The following is a 24718-nucleotide window of genomic DNA, read 5'->3' as shown; positions in this document are numbered from 1 at the left end:
TAATGCTGGATTATCAGATAACCGCTCTGATCCTAGTGCTGGATTATCCGATAACCACTCTGATCCTAGTGCTGGATTATCAGATAACCACTCTGATCCTAGTGCTGGATTATCAGATAACCGCTCTGATCCTAATGCTGGATTATCAGATAACCGCTCTGATCCTAGTGCTAGATTATCCGATAACCACTCTGATCCTAGTGCTGGATTATCAGATAACCGCTCTGATCCTAGTGCTGGATTATCAGATAACCGCTCTGATCCTAGTGCTGGATTATCAGGTGTATTGATGCCTTGAGGGTCCCCCATTAAAGTTATCTTGCACGTTCACATATTATCTCTTTGTCACACAGCCACCACAGTTTAAGCTTGACCCTCGCCTGGCCCGCCTCTTGGGGATTCACACTCAGACGCGAGCAGTGATTATTCAGGCTCTTTGGCAATATATAAAAACCAACAAACTTCAAGACTGTCATGACAAGGAGTATATCAGCGGCGATAAGTATTTCCAGCAGGTTAGTGAATGCAGAGTGTGTGCCTGTAGAGGTGATGGTTATAAGACAGTCCCTTACCCTGGTTTGGCATTTCCCTTGACACTCCCTCTGTGCTGTTATGCTTGCTGTTGTGTAAACGGCGCATGGTTTTGACTTTGAAATATCTGAGGTTATATCCCTCCATCTTCTACTATACAACATGGCCGCTGTACCAGAGCTGAGTGCCGAGGGAAGGTGTAGGGAGATAACTGGGAGGGTTTGTTAGCAAGCACATTATGTGATCTGTGTTGGTATGGAAGGGGGTTAATTAGAAGTGAAATAATGCCAGTGTAACTTGTAGCCATTACTTGACATGAAGATGTAAGAATGAAGAAATGGGGTAATAATAGGGACGTAAATGAGGGATGGTAGTTAGGCTATTTTAAGAAGGGGGGCCTACCGAAATCCACAGTAATATGCAGAATATAAGAGGATTCAGTATTGTAGTGTATCTCAATAACCTACAGCATGTATTACAGTGACCACCGTAACAGAGTATTGCAGAGCACCCCTATAGCAGGGTATTGCAGAGCACCCCTGTAACAGGGTATTGCAGAGCACCCCTATAGCAGGGTATTGCAGAGCACCCCTATAGCAGGGTATTGCAGAGCACCCCTATAGCAGGGTATTGCAGAGCACCCCTATAGCAGGGTATTGCAGAGCACCCCTATAGCAGGGTATTGCAGAGCACCCCTATAGCAGGGTATTGCAGAGCACCCCTATAGCAGGGTATTGCAGAGCACCCCTATAGCAGGGTATTGCAGAGCACCCCTATAGCAGGGTATTGCAGAGCACCCCTATAGCAGGGTATTGCAGAGCACCCCTATAGCAGGGTATTGCAGAGCACCCCTATAGCAGGGTATTGCAGAGCACCCCTATAGCAGGGTATTGCAGAGCACCCCTATAGCAGGGTATTGCAGAGCACCCCTATAGCAGGGTATTGCAGAGCACCCCTATAGCAGGGTATTGCAGAGCACCCCTATAGCAGGGTATTGCAGAGCACCCCTATAGCAGGGTATTGCAGAGCACCCCTATAGCAGGGTATTGCAGAGCACCCCTATAACATAGTATTGCAGAGCACCCCTATAGCAGGGTATTGCAGAGCACCCCTATAGCAGGGTATTGCAGAGCACCCCTATAGCAGGGTATTGCAGAGCACCCCTATAGCAGGGTATTGCAGAGCACCCCTATAGCAGGGTATTGCAGAGCACCCCTATAACAGGGTATTAGAGAGCACCCCTATAGCAGGGTATTGCAGAGCACCCCTATAGCAGGGTATTGCAGAGCACCCCTATAGCAGGGTATTGCAGAGCACCCCTATAGCAGGGTATTGCAGAGCACCCCTATAACAGGGTATTGCAGAGCACCCCTATAGCAGGGTATTGCAGAGCACCCCTATAGCAGGGTATTGCAGAGCACCCCTATAGCAGGGTATTGCAGAGCACCCCTATAGCAGGGTATTGCAGAGCACCCCTATAGCAGGGTATTGCAGAGCACCCCTATAGCAGGGTATTGCAGAGCACCCCTATAGCAGGGTATTGCAGAGCACCCCTATAGCAGGGTATTGCAGAGCACCCCTATAGCAGGGTATTGCAGAGCACCCCTATAGCAGGGTATTGCAGAGCACCCCTATAGCAGGGTATTGCAGAGCACCCCTATAGCAGGGTATTGCAGAGCACCCCTATAGCAGGGTATTGCAGAGCACCCCTATAGCAGGGTATTGCAGAGCACCCCTATAGCAGGGTATTGCAGAGCACCCCTATAGCAGGGTATTGCAGAGCACCCCTATAGCAGGGTATTGCAGAGCACCCCTATAGCAGGGTATTGCAGAGCACCCCTATAGCAGGGTATTAGAGAGCACCCCTATAACAGGGTATTGCAGAGCACCCCTATAGCAGGGTATTGCAGAGCACCCCTATAGCAGGGTATTGCAGAGCACCCCTATAGCAGGGTATTGCAGAGCACCCCTATAGCAGGGTATTGCAGAGCACCCCTATAGCAGGGTATTGCAGAGCACCCCTATAGCAGGGTATTGCAGAGCACCCCTATAGCAGGGTATTGCAGAGCACCCCTATAGCAGGGTATTGCAGAGCACCCCTATAGCAGGGTATTGCAGAGCACCCCTATAGCAGGGTATTGCAGAGCACCCCTATAGCAGGGTATTGCAGAGCACCCCTATAGCAGGGTATTAGAGAGCACCCCTATAACAGGGTATTAGAGAGCACCCCTATAGCAGGGTATTAGAGAGCAGTCCATAACAAGGTATGGTAGAACAGCCATTGTTTATTTACACTGGGTTTTTGTTTTTGTTTTTGTCATGAAATCCAGTTTTGAAATGTGTTACATTAAGTATGAAAGAGAAACCAATACAAGTCCCTTGTTTCTGCTTTTAGATATTTGACTGTCCGCGATTAAAGTTTTCTGAGATCCCACAAAGGTTGACAAACTTGTTGCTTCCTCCAGATCCAATTGTAATTAATCACATTATCAGGTAAGTTGAATGATCAAATCATGTTAGGTGTGCAATCTCCACATAGCCACTAGGGAGCGCCAGCCACATGCTATGTGATCTCTTCATGTTCCACCAGATGAAGTCAAGAAGCCAGCCATCTACTTTGTAATCTCACCCTAGCCCCTAGGAAGCACATAGGGGACCAGCCACATTTCTCCATATGCCTGACCGATGGGGGAAAAACCTAGTAAACACTGCTCCAAAGAGAGTGCTTGGTTTTAGCTTGAAGCAGTAAAGACAGACAGGTCTCATGACAATGCAGATGAGTTTCAGCAGGTGGGTTAGCTCATCTCAGGGGATTACTAAAATAGATTGGTTTGCCTCAAAGAATATCAAGGGGATTGGTTTATCCTAAGACATTATTCTGGTGGTTTGATCTATCTGAAGACAATATTGCAATGATTTGATCTATCCCAAGACAATATTGTGCTGGTTTGATCTATCCCAAGATTATATTGTGCTGGTTTGATCTATCCCAAGATTATATTGTGCTGGTTTGATCTATCCCAAGACAATATTGTGCTGGTTTGATCTATCCCAAGATTATATTGCAGTGGTTTGATCTATCCCAAGATTATATTGTGCTGGTTTGATCTATCCCAAGATTATATTGTGCTGGTTTGATCTATCCTAAGACAATAGTGTGATGATTTGATCTATCCCAAGACAATATTGCGATGATTTGATCTATCCTAAGACAATATTGTGGTGGTTTGATCTCTCCCAAGATGATATTGTGGTGGTTTGATCTATCCTAAGACAATAGTGCGGTGGTTTGCTCTATCCCAAGATTATATTGTGGTGGTTTGGTCTATCCTAAGACAATATTGTGGTGGTTTGATCTATCCCAAGACAATATTGTGGTGGTTTGATCTATCCTAAGACAATATTGTGGTGGTTTGATCTCTCCCAAGATTATATTGCAATGGTTTGATCTATCCCAAGATTATATTGTGCTGGTTTGATCTATCCCAAGATTATATTGTGTTGGTTTGATCTATCCCAAGACAATATTGTGGTGGTTTGATCTCTCCCAATATGATATTGTGGTGGTTTGATCTATCCTAAGACAATAGTGTTGTGATTTGATCTATCCTAAGATTATATTGTGGTTGTTAGATCTATCCTAAGACAATAGTGCGATGATTTGATCTATCCCAAGATTATATTGTGGTGGTTTGATCTATCCCAAGATTATATTGCGGTGGTTTGATCTATCCCAAGATTATATTGTGGTGGTTTGATCTATCCCAAGACAATATTGTGGTGGTTTGATCTCTCCCAATATGATATTGTGGTGGTTTGATCTATCCCAAGACAATAGTGCGGTGGTTAGATCTATCCCAAGATTATATTGCAGTGGTTTGATCTATCCCAAGATTATATTGTGCTGGTTTGCTCTATCCCAAGATTATATTGTGGTGGTTTGGTCTATCCTAAGACAATATTGTGGTGGTTTGATCTATCCCAAGACAATATTGTGGTGGTTTGATCTATCCTAAGACAATATTGTGGTGGTTTGATCTCTCCCAAGATGATATTGTGGTGGTTTGATCTATCCCAAGACAATAGTGCGGTGGTTTGATCTATCCCAAGACAATATTGTGGTGGTTTGATCTATCCTAAGACAATATTGTGGTGGTTTGATCTCTCCCAAGATGATATTGTGGTGGTTTGATCTATCCCAAGACAATAGTGCGGTGGTTAGATCTATCCCAAGATTATATTGCAGTGGTTTGATCTATCCCAAGATTATATTGTGCTGGTTTGATCTATCCCAATATTATATTGTGTTGGTTTGATCTATCCCAAGACAATATTGTGGTGGTTTGATCTCTCCCAATATGATATTGTGGTGGCTTGATCTATCCTAAGACAATAGTGTTATGATTTGATCTATCCTAAGATTATATTGTGGTGGTTAGATCTATCCTAAGACAATAGTGCGATGATTTGATCTATCCCAAGATTATATTGTGCTGGTTAGATCTATCTTAAGACAATAGTGCAATGATTTGATCTATCCCAATATTATATTGTGGTGGTTTGATCTATCCCAAGATTATATTGTGGTGGTTTGATCTATCCCAAGACAATATTGTGGTGGTTTGATCTCTCCCAATATGATATTGTGGTGGTTTGATCTATCCTAAGACAATATTGTGCTGGTTTGATCTATCCCAAGACAATATTGTACTGGTTTGATCTATCCCAAGACAATATTGTGCTGGTTTGATCTATCCCAAGACAATATTGTGCTGGTTTGATCTATCCCAAGACAATATTGTGCTGGTTTGATCTATTCCAATACAATATTGTGTTGGTTTGATCTATCCCAAGACAATATTGTGCTGGTTTGATCTATCCCAAGACAATATTGTGCTGGTTTGATCTATCCCAAGACAATATTGTGCTGGTTTGATCTATTCCAATACAATATTGTGCTGGTTTGATCTATCCCAAGATTATATTGTGGTGGTTTGATCTATCTCAAGACAACATTGTGGTGGTTTGATCTATCCCAAGATTATATTGCGGTGGTTTGATCTCTCCCAAGATGATATTGTGGTGGTTTGATCTATCCCAAGACAATAGTGCGGTGGTTAGATCTATCCCAAGATTATATTGTGGTGGTTTGATCTATCCCAAGACAATATTGTGGTGGTTTGATCTCTCCCAAGATTATATTGTGGTGGTTAGATCTCTCCCAAGATGATATTGTGGTGGTTGGATCTATCCCAAGATTATATTGTGGTGGTTTGATCTCTCCCAAGACAATAGTGCGGTGGTTAGATCTATCCCAAGACAATATTGTGGTGGTTTGATCTATCCCAAGATGATATTGTGGTGGTTTGATCTCTCCCAAGACGGTAGGGATGTGGTTTAGCCCATGTTGAGATTTTCTCTTTCTAACAGTTTAACTGCAGAGATCAATTCTTATAAATACCTGTGTGAGGTGAGGTCACTGTTATTTCCTTAGTAAGTTTATCTGCACTGAGAATGTTCACTAGAAGGTTCAAAGCCACTTCCTCTCGTTGGTGAGTAAATCTCCAAGATTTCCAGTTAATTGGGGAAATTAAATACGTTGTATCTATCATAGAATAGGCAGCTCCAATTCCTTCACTGTACATTGTGTTGCACTTTGGGTCTGCAATAAATATTCATGATTCTTTGGTAAATTACAATCACTGTCAATATGAACCAAGTCATTGAAGAAAGTTGATGGGCTTCTCCAGTAATAAAACAAATATTAAATTAATACATTTTAAAAAGTGCAAGAAAACCCCAAATTGGTTGTCCAATTGAAACCTGTGGAGGTGTTAAATTTTTCATTTATAAAAGAAAGAAAAAATACAGTCTACATCAGGGGTGCCCAAATAGGTAGATGTTGTAAAGCTATAGCTTCCATGATGCCTTGTCATTCTAAAGGTATAGAAATCTCGGGAGTAGCAGTTCTACCACACGGACCTCTCATTGGTTGAGCTAAGTACATACTCAGAATGTGTCTAATAAGGAAGTTTCTTAGTGAAAAGAGGGAGTGTGATGTTGGGTTATTTAAGGTTTTCTATGTATGGAATATAGATATTCACACACACATAGAGCCTTCAGGGACCATGTAGGTCTCTATTTTAGGCGGTGATATAAACACTTGTGAACCGCAAATGGGAAAGATTTTGCTTAAAATATATATAATTTTTATAATACACACTATAAAACCCAAATCGAAAAAATATAAAATTATAATCAATTTGCTACACCATATATCATTTCAAGTCAATTAATTTACTTGACAAGCCAAAGGGTCAGCATTAAACCTCTTTTCATCTAAAAGTTTATCAGGAAACGACAATAAAACAGATACAAAGAACCCAGCAGAACCCAGCACGCAGAACCAACAATATGGCGCCACTTGAGCTAAAGAAACTATTGTTGGTTTGTCAATCTGTTGAAATATCAACCAGTCCTGCCAAATCTAAGCCAATAAAATGTAGTTACAGTAACCTGATATATGACCTTATGCAATGATTGGCCACAACTTTCTTTAACCCTATTGATATAAAACATAAACTTATATAATTAAAGGTTCCTTCTAACTTGAATATATATCTATATATAGACTGTATGTTGAACTGATAAAATAAGTATTCATAATATTCCTTAACTTACTAAGGTATATCTTTCTCAGACTGCCGGTAGAATAAGAAATAACTTGCATGGGAATAAGGGAAATGGGAATTTGTTCTCATTGATTACTTGGTTGAATAGGTGAATTGACCTTTAATTCACCAATACTGGTGTTAGTTGTGATTACTTTAAATATCTATCTTTTTCTTCTATGATTTTCTATATTCTTTAACCAAGCCCTGGGGAAAAAAGGTGTGGAAACTCACCCTAGATTATCTCCTCCATCTCCCCTTTAAAAAAAAAAAAGTACACTCCTATGCATATAATGCAGTGCAGGGTGTGTATAATGAATGTAGTGTGTTTGTAGTGAATGCAGAATGTGTATAATTAATGCAGTGTATGTAGTGTGTTTGTAATGAGTACAGAGTGTTTATAGTGAATGTAGTGTGTTTGTAATGAGTGCAGAGTGTTTATAGTGAATGTAGTGTGTTTGCACTTACTACAAACACACTACATTCACTATACACACTCTGCACTTACTACAAAACACTACATTCACTATACACACTCTACATTCACTATACACACCCTGCACTTACTACAAACACACTACATTCACTATGCACACTCTACATTCATTATACACACTCTGTAAGTGCAGAGTGTAGTAAGTGCAAACACACTACATTCACTATACACACTCTGCACTTACTACAAACACACTACATTCACTATACACACTCTGCACTTACTACAAACACACTGCATTCACTATACACACTCTGCACTTACTACAAACACACTACATTCACTATACACCCTCTGCACTCATTACAAACACACTACATTCACTATGCACACTCTACATTCACTATACACACTCTGCACTTACTACAAACACACTACATTCACTATGCACACTCTACATTCACTATACACACTCTGCACTTACTACAAACACACTACTTTCACTATACACACTCTGCACTTACTACAAACACACTACATTCACTATACACACTGTACATTCATTATACACACTCTGTAGTAAGTGCAGAGTGTGTATAGTGAATGTAGTGTGTTTGCACTTACCACACTCTGCACTTACAAAGTGTGTATAATGAATGTAGAGTGTGTATAGTGAATGTAGTGTGTTTGTAGGAAGTGCAGAGTGTGTGTAGTGAATGTAGTGTGTTTGTAGTAAGTGCAAACACACTACATTCACTATACACACTCTGCACTTACTACAAACACACTACATTCACTATACACACTCTGCACTTACTACAAACACACTACATTCACTATACACCCTCTGCACTCATTACAAACACACTATATTCACTATACACACTCTGCACTCATTACAAACACACTACATTCACACTACACACTACACACACTGCATTCATTATACACACTTTGTAGTAAGTGCAGTGTGTTTGTAGTAAGTGCAGAGTGTGTGTGTGTGTGTGTGTATGTGTGATGATTGTATGTGTAATGATGGTGGAGGGAGCCAGCCGCTGCACACGGGGGCAAAGCACACTCTGTTTTCCTCTCCAGCTCTGTCTAAATCTCGCAAGACTCGACTGCGTGATGTGCGGGCAACGCTCTGACAGCCGCGGGTCTTGCAAATGTGAGACACAGAGCAGCTGGAGAGGTAACACAGAGTGTGCTGGGCCCCTGTGTGCAGGTAGCAGGGCAGGTCCTGCAGGACTACTAGCGGGAACGACGTTCCTGCTTTGGAAAAAATGCAGGAACGCCGCTCCCATGTGTTCCTGCAGGACTCAAGCCCTGAGGATGTTTCTGTTTAACCCCTTAAGGACATGTGTGACATGTCATGATTCCCTTTTATTCCAGAAGTTTGGTCCTTAACCCCTTAAGGACCAAACTTCTGGAATAAAAGAGAACCATGACATGTCACACATGTCATGTGTCATTAAGGGGTTAAGGGGTTAATTTCTCAGGTTTTCCTGAGACTACTTTGAACTTTGTCCAGAAATGTTTAAAGCAATATTCCAAATTGAAAACTCCAGCCAGTCTCATCCTCCATATTGTTCTCTGAATATTAAAAATAATACTGTACCAAGCATCACAACAGTGGCTATGGAGGTAGTTTTTCCACATTTAGCTAAACGAATAAGCTGTGAATGTGAGGAAACGCAGCATGAACATACACTGATAAGGAAGCCTTTCAGGAAGGAGAGGACATGGCTAAAGGCAGAGGCTTCTGGTTCTGCAAAACGGTTTTTGGTGCAAAAAACTATAAATATTTGATTATACAAAAAGCAGCATATTGATGAGGTCAAGACCTATCATCAAATGTATTAAAGTTGTTTTGGTGACTGGTGTGCAAACCATGTTTCTATTTATTTGTAAATGGACGTTGTAGGCAGACAATATGAAACTTGAAGAACGTGGAACCATAACAAACTCTCGTATTAGCAGCACAGTATAATGCCAGTCTATCAGCTTGTGCGAGGAACATACAGTTCATTGGTGAAATTTTTAACAGGACTGTACAAAGGATAAACAATTCTCCATTAAGATTCAGCCACCAGTCTCCACAAAATTTGCCCTCATCACGTAGTAGCAAAGCATGGCTGAGGATTGGTTCTCTCCTGGATCTGTCCAACTGGGCACCAAGTAATAAAACAATGTGTAGCAATTTACCCTCTGCGAGGTCTTTAGAGAAGTGGCCATGGACTCTGGGCTTATAGTCTATTCTATGGTAATTACGGTGAGCTCATAGTAGTTCAAACCCCTTGCCTTGCAGTGTTGACCCAACAGACCAGAAGAAAACCGCCTGTTATGATATCGACGTTGAAGTAGAAGATCCTCTGAAAAGCCAGATGAGCAGCTTCTTGCTGTCCACAGCCAATCAGCAGGAGATATCTGCTTTGGACAATAAGGTACACAAGCCAAGGCAAAATACTAGGGAATCAAATTATCAGGTGTCAAAAATGTCTCAAAATGCAGTTGTCAATTCCTCTATAACTGGGAAATATGGAGGTTAGATAAAGACATGTCACCGCTTGAATGTCCTCAATTTCATCCAAGACAAGGAAATCTGATCCATTAAGATCCAGTATCAGAAACATTCCTAAACAAATTCCATTTTTTGCACTTCAAATATCATTTAGTGTGTTTTAAATGCGTGTTTTCACATTAGAGTATAAGGCCACTTTTATTGTCTCTGTATGTTGCTCCATTACCAGTAACTTGGCCTATTCACTGCCTACATACCAGAATTGTACTTTCTTTTTTTTTCTGCATTGGGTCTGTTATTGGGGCTTTTCAGTGGACTTACCTGCAGGTTGATTTTCAGAAAATTCACTGTAAGAGTCTAAGGGGTGAAATTACTCAACAGAAACTCCACAAATCTACAGTGCATTTCCCTTACAGCAAGCATGTCAAATTTAATTAATTAATATATTTGCGGCTCGCCTGCCCTGGAGCCATTTTGTGCTGTGTGGCTGCGACCAGCCACACGACTGGTGCCACGATCATGTTCTCCCACAAGACCGCCAAGCATTAATCCACACCGGCTGCGCGGCTCTACAGTGCACAGAGTGTGCTCCCGCAGGCCAGCCACTCCCCCTTCCCTCGTGCATGCAGTGCCAGCCACACCCCCTAACCCTCGTGAATGCAGTGCAAACCACTCCCCCTTCCACCTCCTGCTTGCAGTGCCATCCACTCCCCCTTCCCTCCTGCTCGCAGTGCCAGCCACTCCCCCTTCCCTCCTGCTCGCAGTACCAGCCTACCAGCCACTCCCCCTTCCCTCCTGCTTACAGTGCCAGCCACTCCCCCTTCCCTCCTGCCTGCAGTACCAGCCTACCAGCCACTCCCCCTTCCCTCCTGCTTACAGTGCCAGCCACTCCCCCTTCCCTCCTGCTCGCAGTACCAGCCTACCAGCCACTCCCCCTTCCCTCCTGCTTACAGTGCCAGCCACTCCCCCTTCCCTCCTGCTCGCAGTACCAGCCTACCAGCCACTCCCCCTTCCCTCCTGCTCGCAGTGCCAGCCACTCCCCCTTCCCTCCTGCTTGCAGTGCCAGCCACTCCCCCTTCCCTCCTGCTTGCAGTGCCAGCCACTCCCCCTTCCCTCCTGCTTGCAGTGCCAGCCACTCCCCCTTCCCTCCTGCTTGCAGTGCCAGCCACTCCCCCTTCCCTCCTGCTTGCAGTGCCAGCCACTCCCCCTTCCCTCCTGCTCGCAGTACCAGTGCCGCAGCTTTTTGTCACACATGCACAATAGCCTCACTATGCTTTCCTGTGGGAAAGCATTGGATTGGCTGAGATCGTCAAGTTTGATGATCTTAGCCAAAGTGCACATCACACTCATAGGACTTTAAAAAACAAATGATGTTATCTTGTTTATTTTGGAGCTGTGCAACAACAAACATTCACCATTTCAGTCCCATTACCAAACATTTCTTAATATGTCAAGGCAGTTGGACTGAAACATTGGTTAGATGCAAATGTGCGTCTCCTTAAAATCAATGTGCTCTTTTTTTTACTTTGACACTGGACGTCCTCACGGTCATAGGGTTTCAGTTAGGCAACTTTTTTATACTATACCTAGAAATAAACATCCATTTCTATGAAAACTGATGTTTTTTTTTTTTTGTTTTTTTTTTTGCTACCCACATAAACTTAAAACTTGTTGGCCTGTGAGTTTGACATGCTTACCTTACAGCATACAAGGGTGCAGAGCAAGATAAAAACAAAAGTCACGAGCTGGGCAGCCAAGTCTATCTTGGAGTCCCTAAATCCCCTTAGGGTGAATCCCAAGTGATGTACAAGCGCAGGGTTTCTTCTCTTTCCCTCATCTGCAGATCTTTTATTTGTCTGTTTATGGTGCATGGGATCAATGACTCTGTCTGTCATAAACCACACGGGAAATATCGGACAACCTTGCCTTGCTCCCTTAGTAACAGACACCACTCATAATTCAGTTTATTTTATTAAATGGTCACTGTCAGTATCAACACAGGGAAACAACATACAGAGAGCAGGTCCCCCTCCTGTGGGTTCCAGAGAGTCAAACATTTCACTCAAATCTAATATTCAGTGAGCAATTTTTCAGTACACAAGATGCGTGGGGGTCTTTTTACTAAAATTCAAACTCTCGCAAATTGAAAACACAGCAAACAAAGCAGCTCTAGAGAAATTCTAACCTATAGTTACAGCTTGCAAATTGTATTTAGATTTTAAGGAACTCCAATTCCAAGTTTAAAGAATAAACATAGCTGACACGTTTCTCTTCCTCTCCAGATACATGAGACTATTGAATCGATTAATCAACTAAAAATCCAGAGGGATTTTATGTTAAGCTTTTCCCGGGACCCCAAAGGATATATACAGGACTGGCTGCTATCTCAGAGCAGAGACCTCAAGGTGAGATTGTTTGTATATTTACATCACTAGTCTGTCTGTCTAATACCGAGCACTGAGACCAGTCCGTATATTACAGAGAGACTGGGAGAGTTCTGCCATCACATGGTCACTAACAGGGATATACAGACCTGTCTGATACCGAGCACTGAGACCAGTCAGTATATTACAGAGAGACTGGGAGAGTTCTGCCATCACATGGTCACTAACAGGGATATACAGACCTGTCTGATACCGAGCACTGAGACCAGTCAGTATATTACAGAGAGACTGGGAGAGTTCTGACATCACATGGTTACTAATAAGGATATACAGACCTGTCTGATACCGAGCACTGAGACCAGTCAGTATATTACAGAGAGACTGGGAGAGTCCTGACATCACATGGTTACTAACAGGGATATACAGACCTGTCTGATACCGAGCACTGAGACCAGTCAGTATATTACAGAGAGACTGGGAGAGTTCTGACATCACATGGTCACTAACAGGGATATACAGACCTGTCTGATGACGAGCACTGAGACCAGTCAGTATATTACAGAGAGACTGGGAGACTTCTGCCATCACATGGTCACTAACAGGGATATACAGACCTTTGATACCAAGCACTGAGACCAGTCAGTATATTACAGAGATACTGGGAGAGTTCTGACATCACATGGTCACTAACAGGGAAATACAGACCTGTCTGATAACGAGCACTGAGACCAGTCAGTATATTACAGAGAGACTGGGAGAGTTCTGCCATCACATGGTCACTAACAGGGATATACAGACCTGTCTGATAACGAGAACTGAGACCAGTCAGTATATTACAGAGAGACTGGGAGACTTCTGCCATCACATGGTCACTAACAGGGATATACAGACCTGTCTGATAACGAGCACTAAAACCAGTCAGTATATTGCAGAGAGACTGGGAGAGCTCTGCCATCACATGGTCACTAACAGGGATATACAGACCTGTCTGATACCGAGCACTGAGACCAGTCAGTATATTACAGAGAGACTGGGAGACTTCTGACATCACATGGTCACTAACAGGGATATACAGACCTGTCTGATACCGAGCACTGAGACCAGTCAGTATATTACAGAGAGACTGGGAGACTTCTGCCATCACATGGTCACTAACAGGGATATACAGACCTGTCTGATACCAAGCACTGAGACCAGTCAGTATATTACCGAGAGACTGGGAGAGTTCTGCCATCACATGGTCACTAACAGGGATATACAGACCTGTCTGATAACGAGCATAGAGACCAGTCAGTATATTGCAGAGAGACTGGGAGAGTCCTGACATCACATGGTTACTAACAGGGATATACAGACCTGTCTGATACCGAGCACTGAGACCAGTCAGTATATTACAGAGATACTGGGAGACTTCTGCCATCACATGGTCACTAACAGGGATATACAGACCTGTCTGATAACGAGCATAGAGACCAGTCAGTATATTACAGAGAGACTGGGAGACTTCTGCCATCACATGGTCACTAACAGGGATATACAGACCTGTCTGACACTGAGCACTGAGACCAGTCGGTATATTACAGAGAGACTGGGAGATATACAGGCCATTCAGTACAATATACAAGATTTATTGAAAACAAATTTCAGATTATGCTATAGTATGTTATTTAGTTTAATCACATTTTCCATATTGTTCGTGTCTCTAGTTTACTGCTTTAATTGGAATGACGTTCTATTTCCAGATTATGACTGATGTGGTGGGAAATCCAGAGCAGGAGAGAAGAGCTGACTTCTACCAGGAGCCCTGGTCTCAGGAGGCCGTTAGCCGATACTTTTACTGCAAGGTGAGGTGTCAGTGCTCTGTGTCCTTATCGATGTCATTATAAATAAACAGAGAATTAAATTGTCTCAATTTCTCCCATTGTTCATAGATCCAGCAGCGCAGACAGGAACTGGAGCAATCTCTTGGAGTTCGGAACACGTAATCATCGGTGGCAGTGACCGATCAATGTCCACAATGTGTCTGTGTCAGATTACCTTGTTACATTCAGTGTTATCGCCCCAGTCTGGTTTAGATCAGGGATGTGCTGATTCCTATCAAGAATTCTACCAATTCACTCATTTTCTATTTTCTCATTTCTATCTTTTTTTTGCTCCTCATCTTCACTTTCATTTTAGAAATAAACAGTAAGGGTATAATAGTTTAGATCCTACAGATATGCCGTCATATTCCAACACATTGCCATTTGCAATCTGTTTTGGGCCTCACTGGTGTATAGTTAGATTGTATTCTTTCCAGATTATCAAAACCGTAAAATGCTCTGCGCCAGGCTGTCAGATCTGTTATTACCCTCTGTGCCAGGCTGCCAGATCTGTTATTACCCTCTGTGCCAGGCTGTCAGATCTGTTATTACCCTCTGTGCCAGGCTGCCAGATCTGTTATTACCCTCTGTGCCAGGCTGTCAGATCTGTTATTACACTCTGTGCCAGGCTGTCAGATCTGTTATTACACTCTGTGCCAGGCTGTCAGATCTGTTATTACACTGTGTGCCAGGCTGCCAGATCTGTTATTACCCTCTGTGCCAGGCTGTCAGATCTGTTATTACCCTCTGTGCCAGGCTGCCAGATCTGTTATTACACTCTACGCCAGGCTGTCAGATCTGTTATTACACTCTGTGCCAGGCTGTCAGATCTGTTATTACCCTCTGTGCCAGGCTGTCAGATCTGTTATTACACTCTGTGCCAGGCTGTCAGATCTGTTATTACCCTCTGTGCCAGGCTGTCAGATCTGTTATTACACTGTGTGCCAGGCTGTCAGATCTGTTATTACCCTCTGCGCCAGGCTGTCAGATCTGTTATTACCCTCTGCGCCAGGCTGTCAGATCTGTTATTACACTCTGTGCCAGGCTGTCAGATCTGTTATTACCCTCTGTGCCAGGCTGTCAGATCTGTTATTACCCTCTGTGCCAGGCTGTCAGATCTGTTATTACCCTCTGTGCCAGGCTGTCAGATCTGTTATTACCCTCTGTGCCAGGCTGTCAGATCTGTTATTACACTGTGTGCCAGGCTGTCAGATCTGTTATTACACTGTGTGCCAGGCTGTCAGATCTGTTATTACCCTCTGTGCCAGGCTGTCAGATCTGTTATTACCCTCTGTGCCAGGCTGTCAGATCTGTTATTACCCTCTGTGCCAGGCTGTCAGATCTGTTATTACCCTCTGTGCCAGGCTGTCAGATCTGTTATTACACTCTGTGCCAGGCTGTCAGATCTGTTATTACCCTCTGTGCCAGGCTGCCAGATCTGTTATTACCCTCTGTGCCAGGCTGTCAGATCTGTTATTACACTCTGTGCCAGGCTGTCAGATCTGTTATTACCCTCTGTGCCAGGCTGTCAGATCTGTTATTACCCTCTGTGCCAGGCTGTCAGATCTGTTATTACCCTCTGTGCCAGCCTGTCAGATCTGTTATTACCCTCTGTGCCAGGCTGTCAGATCTGTTATTACCCTCTGTGCCAGGCTGTCAGATCTGTTATTACCCTCTGTGCCAGGCTGTCAGATCTGTTATTACACTCTGTGCCAGGCTGTCAGATCTGTTATTACCCTCTGTGCCAGGCTGTCAGATCTGTTATTACACTCTGTGCCAGGCTGTCAGATCTGTTATTACCCTCTGTGCCAGGCTGTCAGATCTGTTATTACACTGTGTGCCAGGCTGTCAGATCTGTTATTACACTGTGTGCCAGGCTGTCAGATCTGTTATTACCCTCTGTGCCAGGCTGCCAGATCTGTTATTACCCTCTGTGCCAGGCTGTCAGATCTGTTATTACACTCTGTGCCAGGCTGTCAGATCTGTTATTACCCTCTGTGCCAGGCTGTCAGATCTGTTATTACCCTCTGTGCCAGGCTGTCAGATCTGTTATTACACTCTGTGCCAGGCTGTCAGATCTGTTATTACCCTCTGTGCCAGGCTGTCAGATCTGTTATTACACTGTGTGCCAGGCTGTCAGATCTGTTATTACCCTCTGTGCCAGGCTGTCAGATCTGTTATTACCCTCTGTGCCAGCCTGTCAGATCTGTTATTACACTGTGCCAGTCTGTCAGATCTGTTATTACCCTCTGCCAGGCTGTCAGATCTGTTATTACACTCTGTGCCAGGCTGTCAGATCTGTTATTACCCTCTGTGCCAGGCTGTCAGATCTGTTATTACCCTCTGTGCCAGGCTGTCAGATCTGTTATTACACTCTGTGCCAGGCTGTCAGATCTGTTATTACCCTCTGCGCCAGGCTGTCAGATCTGTTATTACCCTCTGCGCCAGGCTGTCAGATCTGTTATTACCCTCTGTGCCAGGCTGCCAGATCTGTTATCACCCTCTGTGCCAGGCTGTCAGATCTGTTATTACCCTCTGTGCCAGCCTGTCAGATCTGTTATTACCCTCTGTGCCAGGCTGTCAGATCTGTTATTACCCTCTGTGCCAGGCTGTCAGATCTGTTATTACCCTCTGTGCCAGGCTGTCAGATCTGTTATTACCCTCTGTGCCAGCCTGTCAGATCTGTTATTACCCTCTGTGCCAGCCTGTCAGATCTGTTATTACCCTCTGTGCCAGCCTGTCAGATCTGTTATTACACTCTACGCCAGGCTGTCAGATCTGTTATTACCCTCTGTGGCAGGCTGCCAGATCTGTTATTACCCTCTGTGCCAGGCTGTCACATATGTTATAATACACTGTGCCAGTCTGTCAGATCTGTTATTACCCTCTGCCAGGCTGTCAGATCTGTTATTATCCTCTGTACCAGTTTGTCAGATCTGTTATTACACACTGTGCCAGCCTGTCAGATCTGTTATTACACTGTGTGCCAGGCTGTCAGATGTTATTACTCTCTGTGCCTGGCTGTCAGATATGTTATAATACACTGTGCCAGCCTGTCAGATATGTTATAATACACTGTGCCAGCCTGTCAGATCTGTTATTACCCTCTGTGCCAGGCTGCCAGATCTGTTATACTCTGTCCCAGGCCATTAGATCTCTTATAATGCTCTGTACCCGGTTGTCAGATCTGCTATAATACTCGCTGTCAGACCCGTTATTACACTCTGTGCCAGGCTGTCAGATCTGTTATAATACACTGTGCCAGGCTGTCATATCTGTTATTACACTCTGTGCCAGGCTGTCAGATTCGTTATAATACACTGTGCCAGGCTGTTAGATCTGTTACTGGTTATAATACTCTTTTCCCTACCATCACCTGGTTATAGTTCTCTGTAGCTTGTCACAAATTGGCTAATTGTTTAATGGGCTGGTAATTAACATATTAGTTACCAGATTAAAGATGTCAGCACGTGCAGTATTCTTAGTTAATGTAAAACGTGCCATAAGAGTGATCAATTATTCAGTCTCCAAGGCTCTGCTGACATATTCTGAGATGGTATTTTCCCTCAAGGTGGTAATGCCAATAATGTGGTTAACATCCTTGTGAGGATTCCTTCATCTTGGAGTTCTGGGGAAGAAGAAAACTGACAAATAACTAATTGTGTTATGGAATCCACAACACTCAATGGTGAGATCTTACCAGGGGCTCCACAACACTCAATGGTGATTTCTTACCAGGGGCTCCCCAACACTCAATGGTGATTTCTTACCAGGGGCTCCCCAACACTCAATGGTGATTTCTTATCAGGGGCTCCCCAACACCCAATGGTGAAATGTTATCAGGAACATCCCAACACCCAGTGGCGAGATATTACTGGGGACTCCCCAACACCCAGTGGTGAGATCTTACCATGGTCTTCCCTGTCCTGTTGCCTGTCAGGTGACGGAAGCCGGGGCAGTTGTACAATGAGCGTTAGTAATCCTGGTTTAAATGGGGACTTGTAATAATATATCAAATTGTGTGTGTCACAGTGTTTCCTTGCTGTAGCTGCTATAAATGTAGAGTCACAATGTGACATGAAAATAAATTTCATTTCTAACAATGTGCCCAGCGTCTTCTGATTCCAGTAATATTCTGGCTACAAACTCCAATAAACTCTGCTCTACATGTAGCTCGTTCCTTTTCTCGTACCGCAGTTTGGAAATATGCTCCAATCTAGTAAAACAAAATATCTAGATTTAATGCTGTGCTTCGCTCCCTAGACTCAGATATTGCCTGGACCAGCAGCTGATAGGAGTCAAAATAACATCGTCAATAAAGAAAATTAATTCTGATATACCCTGGTAAACATAATTCCTTAAATCTAAAACGTCTCTGGCATCTGAGGTACAGGGTTCTCAAATGATGTAGTCTGACCTAGAAATTGTTTTATAGAACTGGAATAACTATAATTGACCATACTACTAGTTGAAAATCTATAGCTGCAAAGAAATATATAGAAAAACCAAGAACCAATCATAAGTAGCCATAGGTAATCAGAGTTATAGGAAACTGATGCACTGCCTCTTTCTTTGCTGTTCCATCACAAGAAAGGTCAGAGGAGTGGTCTCCTCTCCGTCACTTTGTTTTACTTGACTTAACCTATACTTTGCTATTGGTACTTCCTCTTCATCTTGCGACATCACAAGTTCCTAAACCAAAAAAACGAAATACGGTAATCCAAGAAATAACTACGTGTAGTAATACAACCAGAAATACTCCAAATTAGGAAATCCAAAGCGATTCAAGCTGTAAAATATCAAAAAAAGGTTTAGCCAAATGGAATTGGACGTAAAAAAAATGAGCAACACAAATAATCATAACAACCGTCATTAACCAATCCACTACATATTATAGAACATACAGTGTAAACCTACTATGCAGTATCTGAACAGAAAAAACCAAGACTTACCATCAGCTGTTTGTATTCCCTAAAGTAAGGGTCGGGAAACACAGAGTGGAAAATACTCACTGTAAGAAATTATGACCCTCTTACAAGGATATTCTTTTAGAGAATGTGTGAGAAATAAGACAAACACAAGTGTTTATTAAAGTGTATTGTAAAGATTAATTTAGGATACTGTTACAGATTTTAGAAGGATATACCCATTACAAATTATAACCATATCCAGTACATAATCAAAATATACATAGTAAAAGGGCAATACTTAGAAATTTAAATGAAGATCTTCCCCTTGCGCCTTCATCATGGGTAGTCTGGGACAGTCTTCTCAGTTAACCATGGCACCTGTGCTTATTGCGCTGTCCTCTTCAAAAGAGAGGAGAGGAGCCCAACCTCCTTGGCTGTTGTTCTTTTAAAGACTGAATGTTGAAGTCATTAACTACAAGTCCCAGAATCCATTTTCCCTCCCAAAAGTGGTTTATCCCGCCCTCTTTTTCCAGAGAGTTCTGTCTTTACACAAGTCTTTCCCTTTGATCTCTTCCCTCCAGCTATACAATGTAACATTGAGTAAGATGTGACCAGTTAAAGTAGTTTTTTGGGTAGGTTGGGAGCAGGCCTGGACTTCTTTTAGAGACAGGATAGCTTGGGAAAACACATACTTCCATGGTTGTTTTAGCTGGGTGGTGTAAAATGCAACTGAAAGCTTTGATCCTTATCACACTGTTATCAAGTAAATGACCCCAACTTTTGAAACCACATAAGCAAAATGTTATATACAATATTGCAGTTTTGCATATAAATTTTATCACATGACAGGAGGATTCATATTTGCTTAAGTCTCTTGTAACAGAACCTTACAATCCCCTGAGCTCTGTGGAATAATCAAGGGAATTGCATTGTATATCATCTGTTCGGTAGTTTGATTCGTTTCTTTATCAGTGTATTTCTACCGAACACCGGACCACCTTGGTGTGTAATTAAGAAGTACTTTACCCCCCAGCTTGTTTCCAGCCGTTCGCATAGTTCAGCACGAACTCCGTGTGTAAAATATAGGTGGCCGCCATTTCGGGACTTTACACGTGTTCGCGGCCATCTTGCGCACGAACAGCAGTGTTTGTCTGTGAACGCATGGAACTAAAAACGGATACGCAAATAGGCGAACACCGCTGAGACCTCCATACACCCATAACTTCGTGCTGGAACTACCGAACAAACGGCCGTTCGGTAGTTATACTTAAATGGCTATGGGGATTCCAGCGAACAACAAGATGACTGTGGATGGCAAGGATTTCGTGGAGTTTTAATATACGAACGGAGACCGACCGCAGGGCCAAAACTTATGGAACTCTTTTCGGCTACAAAATCTGTGCGGTCGGTCAAAACTTCAAAGACCCATAACTCCCGAACCCCTCAACCGAATAAGCTGAAATTTGGACATGTTGTTCCAGCGGTGCTGGACTTAAAGGTGTACCCCCTGTTTTTGGGGTACACCCAGAACTAGGGTATAATTGTGCACGTTTTAATTATGTTATATGTTATCTGAGGGGAGGAGACGTGGAGGTTGTACCTTGTATGTAATTGGTTATTTTCTATTTGTACCTGACTGTAATAAAAACCAAGCAAGTAAATTAGGTGGACAGCGCTGAGAATTATTATAATAAAATCATACATACACAGGTAGCAGCAGATTTCGCAATTATGTGTCTTACTCTTAAAAAAAAAAAGGGAAATAAAAGTACAATGATAGTGCAGTATGTTATGAATAATATGGTTATAAAGATATATTCCAAAGGGGCACTCATGTTTTCCAGAGCTTAAAAAGCTCTATTTTAGGAGCCTGGACGGAACAATCCCCGTCTAAGGATTTCTTTTTGCTGGTATCAGATTCCCAAGGTAGTGCGATTCATCATATGAAAAAAAATAAGGATGTATACCAATGGTACAGTACGTATGTAAAAGTAGGATAAGTAAATAATATTTGGCCTACTTACATTTGCTAGAGCAATGACCTGCTCTAGTGTATGGAGCTTTAGGTGGAACAATCCCCACCTAGGGATATATGTAGATCAGGAACAGCAGAGTGATGGTGAGAGTATAAGGAGCTCAAGAATGACTGGGTGTTAAAACAGAATCTTTATTAGTAAACAGAATAAATAAAACTATTTAAAAGTGAACTATATAGTAAAAAGAAGTATAAATAAAACCAGTCCTTGTAGGCAATCCTTAATCTCCACTTGACATGTTTCGCTTACAGCTTTCTCAAAAGTGAATGAGAGGACGAAGGCAGTTGGGGTGAGGAAGACCCAGAGGAGTCTTCGTACCATCAGGAAACCGGTGAGACCGCTTCGCAACAGCTGCACGCTGCACTCCTCCTTAGGGGAAGACGTATTCATGGACTCTTTAACCTGCGCACCATCCGGCACCCCTGGTCTCATGAGTGGTCCCTACCCGAACATCTGGCTCAGTTTGTTCATTACTAGGGTTCGCAGACCCCTAGATTGGAAGAGATTGAGGGCAGAGTGCCCCAGACCCACCTTACCTGACAGGTGACAGGTCGCTATGACACCAGAGTTCGACTCAATGGTCTCCACCTATCTGACCTGCACGGGTCGTGCCCCCAGGAAAGCGATTGAGCGCAGCCTCCGCCTGGCACAAGATAAGGTGCTTGACATGTTGGGGCCATTGGCCCGGATCCTTATGATGGCGAACGAAGCTGTCTCACAGGGCTCGACCCTGGACCTAGCGGCCATAAGTGATTGGGCGTTACGCTCCATTTGCCTGCTGGGCAACTCCAACGTGGCGCTATGCACAGAGCGGAGGAAGGCTGTCCTTATGCGCATGGATGCTAAATTATCAGAGTTAGGGTCCAAAGAGCTGGGACCGTTGGCCAAGGGGCTACTGTTCGGGGAACCCTTTATCAAGGAGCTCCATAGACACGTCAATCTCTATGCTACCCTGAACAAGGCCCAATCTTCAATGAGGAGAGTGTTACGCACTTACACTCCACGTGTTTTTGGCAGGGCCGGCAGGCAGCGGGGTCATGCCTCCGGCCGTTTCTGGCCATCAAGCCACTGAGGATCCCGGACACCGACTTTTTCCCCCAGCTACCATTCTGGGTCCTTCACCTCCCAGAGGTCAGACCGTGGCAGAGGAGGCCAGACGCGTGGAAGAGGCAGAATGCCTACAGGTGAGACAAGTTCCACCACATGTTTTTTCCAGTCTCAACAGGTGGCGGGACTTTTCTTCAGACTCATGGATACTCCATACGGTCCGAGGTTATGTTATAGAGCTCCATTCACCTCCCACTCAGGGTGTACCTCACCCAACTCTGATCAAGAGAACATCAAGCTCTGGTGGACACCGAGATAAAGGCCCTTTTCGACAAAGGGGCAGTTCAGGGGCACCGGACGAGGGAGGTTTCTTCAGCTCCATATTCCTAGTCAGGAAAAAGACTGGAGAGTTCCGTCCGGTTATAAACCTGAGGAACCTGAACGCCTTCATCTTCTACCAACACTTCAAGATGGAGGGCATTTCTTAGAGACGTTGGCTTTATTTGGAAAGGAAGACCGTGCCAATTCACCTGCCTGCCCTTCGGCCTCAGTTCGGCACCATGGTGCTTCACCAAACTCTTGAAACCGGTGACGCTCGCCTACGCTCCAGGGGCATCCGATGTCTGATATATCTGGACGATCTACTTCTATTCTGCGTGGACGCCTCCAGGCTGAAATCTCAGACGCTTTATATGGGATCTCTGTTCGAATCTTTGGATTTTGTGGTCAACAGGGAGAAGTAGGCCCTCTCACTGATGCAAGTAGTTCCATTCTTGAGATTTGAAATAGATGCGACCCAGTGCATCCTTCGCCTCCCTCAGGCCAAGATTACGGCCATTCTGAAAGAAATCCGACGGATCTAAGACAGGAACAGATTCCACTCAGGGTCCTGGCACGGGTGGTGGGCCTCTAATCCAGGCCGTCTAATCGATCCAGGCCATCTACCCAGGACCCCTTTACTGCAGGGCTATGCAGCGCCTGAAAGCACGCTTCCTGTGCAGGAGACCCTTATACGACCAACTGATCCCCATTACGCAGGAAGTCAAGACCGAACTTGGCTGGTGGCTGATACACGTCAGCCTGGAACGGCAAGGCGATTTTCGACCCGACTCCGAACTTCATCCTGGAATCGGATGCGAGCCTATGGGGCTGGGGAGCGACCTGCGCAACCGCCTCCACAGGAGGCCCCTGGTCACACATGGAAACGGATTACCACATTGATTGCCTAGAAATGATCGCGGGCTCATTTGCAATGCAGAGCCTGGCGGGTCATCTGTCAGATTGCTGCATCTTGCTGAGAATGGACAATGTATCAGCGGTACAGTACATCAACCGCCTAGGGGGGGACAAAGTTGACAAAGGAGATTTACAATTTCTGTCTTCAGCGCAACATCACTCTCCAGGCGGAGTACCTCCCATGTGTGACGAATCTGACAGCAGACTGGTTCTCGAGACACTAGAGGGATGCCAGCGATTGGAGGCTCCATCGCCCGATATTCCTCGAGGTGGCGCAAGGGAGAGGCCCATTCACGGTGGATCTGTTCGCCTCAAGGATGAACTTCCAGGTTTCGACTTATTTCAGCTGGCTTTCGGATCCGACGTGCGCAGCAGTGGATGCTTTCCTTCAGGACTGACGGTCACAGGGAGCCTATGCATTTCCACCATTCACTATGATCTTCCGGGTCCTACTCCAATTACGGAGTCAACAGGTATCGTTGGTGTTGCTGACACCTCTTTGGCAAGGCCAGGCTTGGTTCCTGGAATTACTGGAGATGTCATGTCGGGACCCGCTTCTCCTTCTGTCCCTGCAGATGCTCCTTTCGGACTCACGAGGCAACCATCACCCCCTCGTACTGGAAGGCCACCTCCACTTGGTGGCTTGAACTCTTTCCGGGGTGCCTGGAATGTCAATGAATATCAGGATCAGCTAGAAGCCTCCTCTGGACTCCTGGGCCCCAGGAACGAGGAGATGTTATTTGTCCGTCTGGAACATATGGTGTAATTGGTGCCTGGAACGGAGTATCGATCCCTTTACAGCGCCTGTATCCAGTGTACTGAATTTCCTTTCTCACCTCTTTGATCAAGGGAGGTCATATCGTTCGGTTAATGTTGCCAGATCGGCCATTTCAGCGGCTCATTTTCCCCTTCAAGGGACGCCCATCGGACAAGACCCCTTGGTTTGTAGACTCTTAAGGCATCATACTGTCACGTCCGCCGGCACCTAAATATGCATCCCTCTGGGACGTACACCGGGTTTTGGATTTCATTCAGGAGTTGCCGGATAATCAGGACCTATCCCTACGACCGTTGTCGGCCAAGT

General features: G+C 44.1%; 1 protein-coding gene across 7 annotated transcripts in view; it reads left to right on the top strand.

Annotated features, from left to right (window-relative positions):
- SMARCD3 (SWI/SNF related, matrix associated, actin dependent regulator of chromatin, subfamily d, member 3) overlaps positions 1–15101 on the top strand; it is a 205263-nt gene extending 190162 nt beyond the window's left edge. For all 7 annotated transcript variants that reach the window (XM_063452963.1, XM_063452968.1, XM_063452962.1 and 4 more), the window contains exons 8-13: positions 354–515; positions 2927–3024; positions 9947–10082; positions 12442–12564; positions 14286–14387; positions 14475–15101. In XM_063452963.1, the coding sequence (XP_063309033.1) occupies positions 354–515; positions 2927–3024; positions 9947–10082; positions 12442–12564; positions 14286–14387; positions 14475–14528 (675 nt within the window). In that variant the 3' untranslated portion in view covers positions 14529–15101. The remainder of the gene's footprint in view (positions 1–353; positions 516–2926; positions 3025–9946; positions 10083–12441; positions 12565–14285; positions 14388–14474) is intronic.
- Positions 15102–24718: the final 9617 nt, after the last annotated feature.

The sequence above is a fragment of the Pelobates fuscus genome, chromosome 4 (genome assembly GCF_036172605.1).
Source record: "Pelobates fuscus isolate aPelFus1 chromosome 4, aPelFus1.pri, whole genome shotgun sequence".
Classification (NCBI taxonomy): Eukaryota; Metazoa; Chordata; class Amphibia; order Anura; family Pelobatidae; genus Pelobates; species Pelobates fuscus.
Note: the sequence above shows the minus strand (reverse complement) of the source record. Positions and strands in the feature narration are given on the sequence as shown.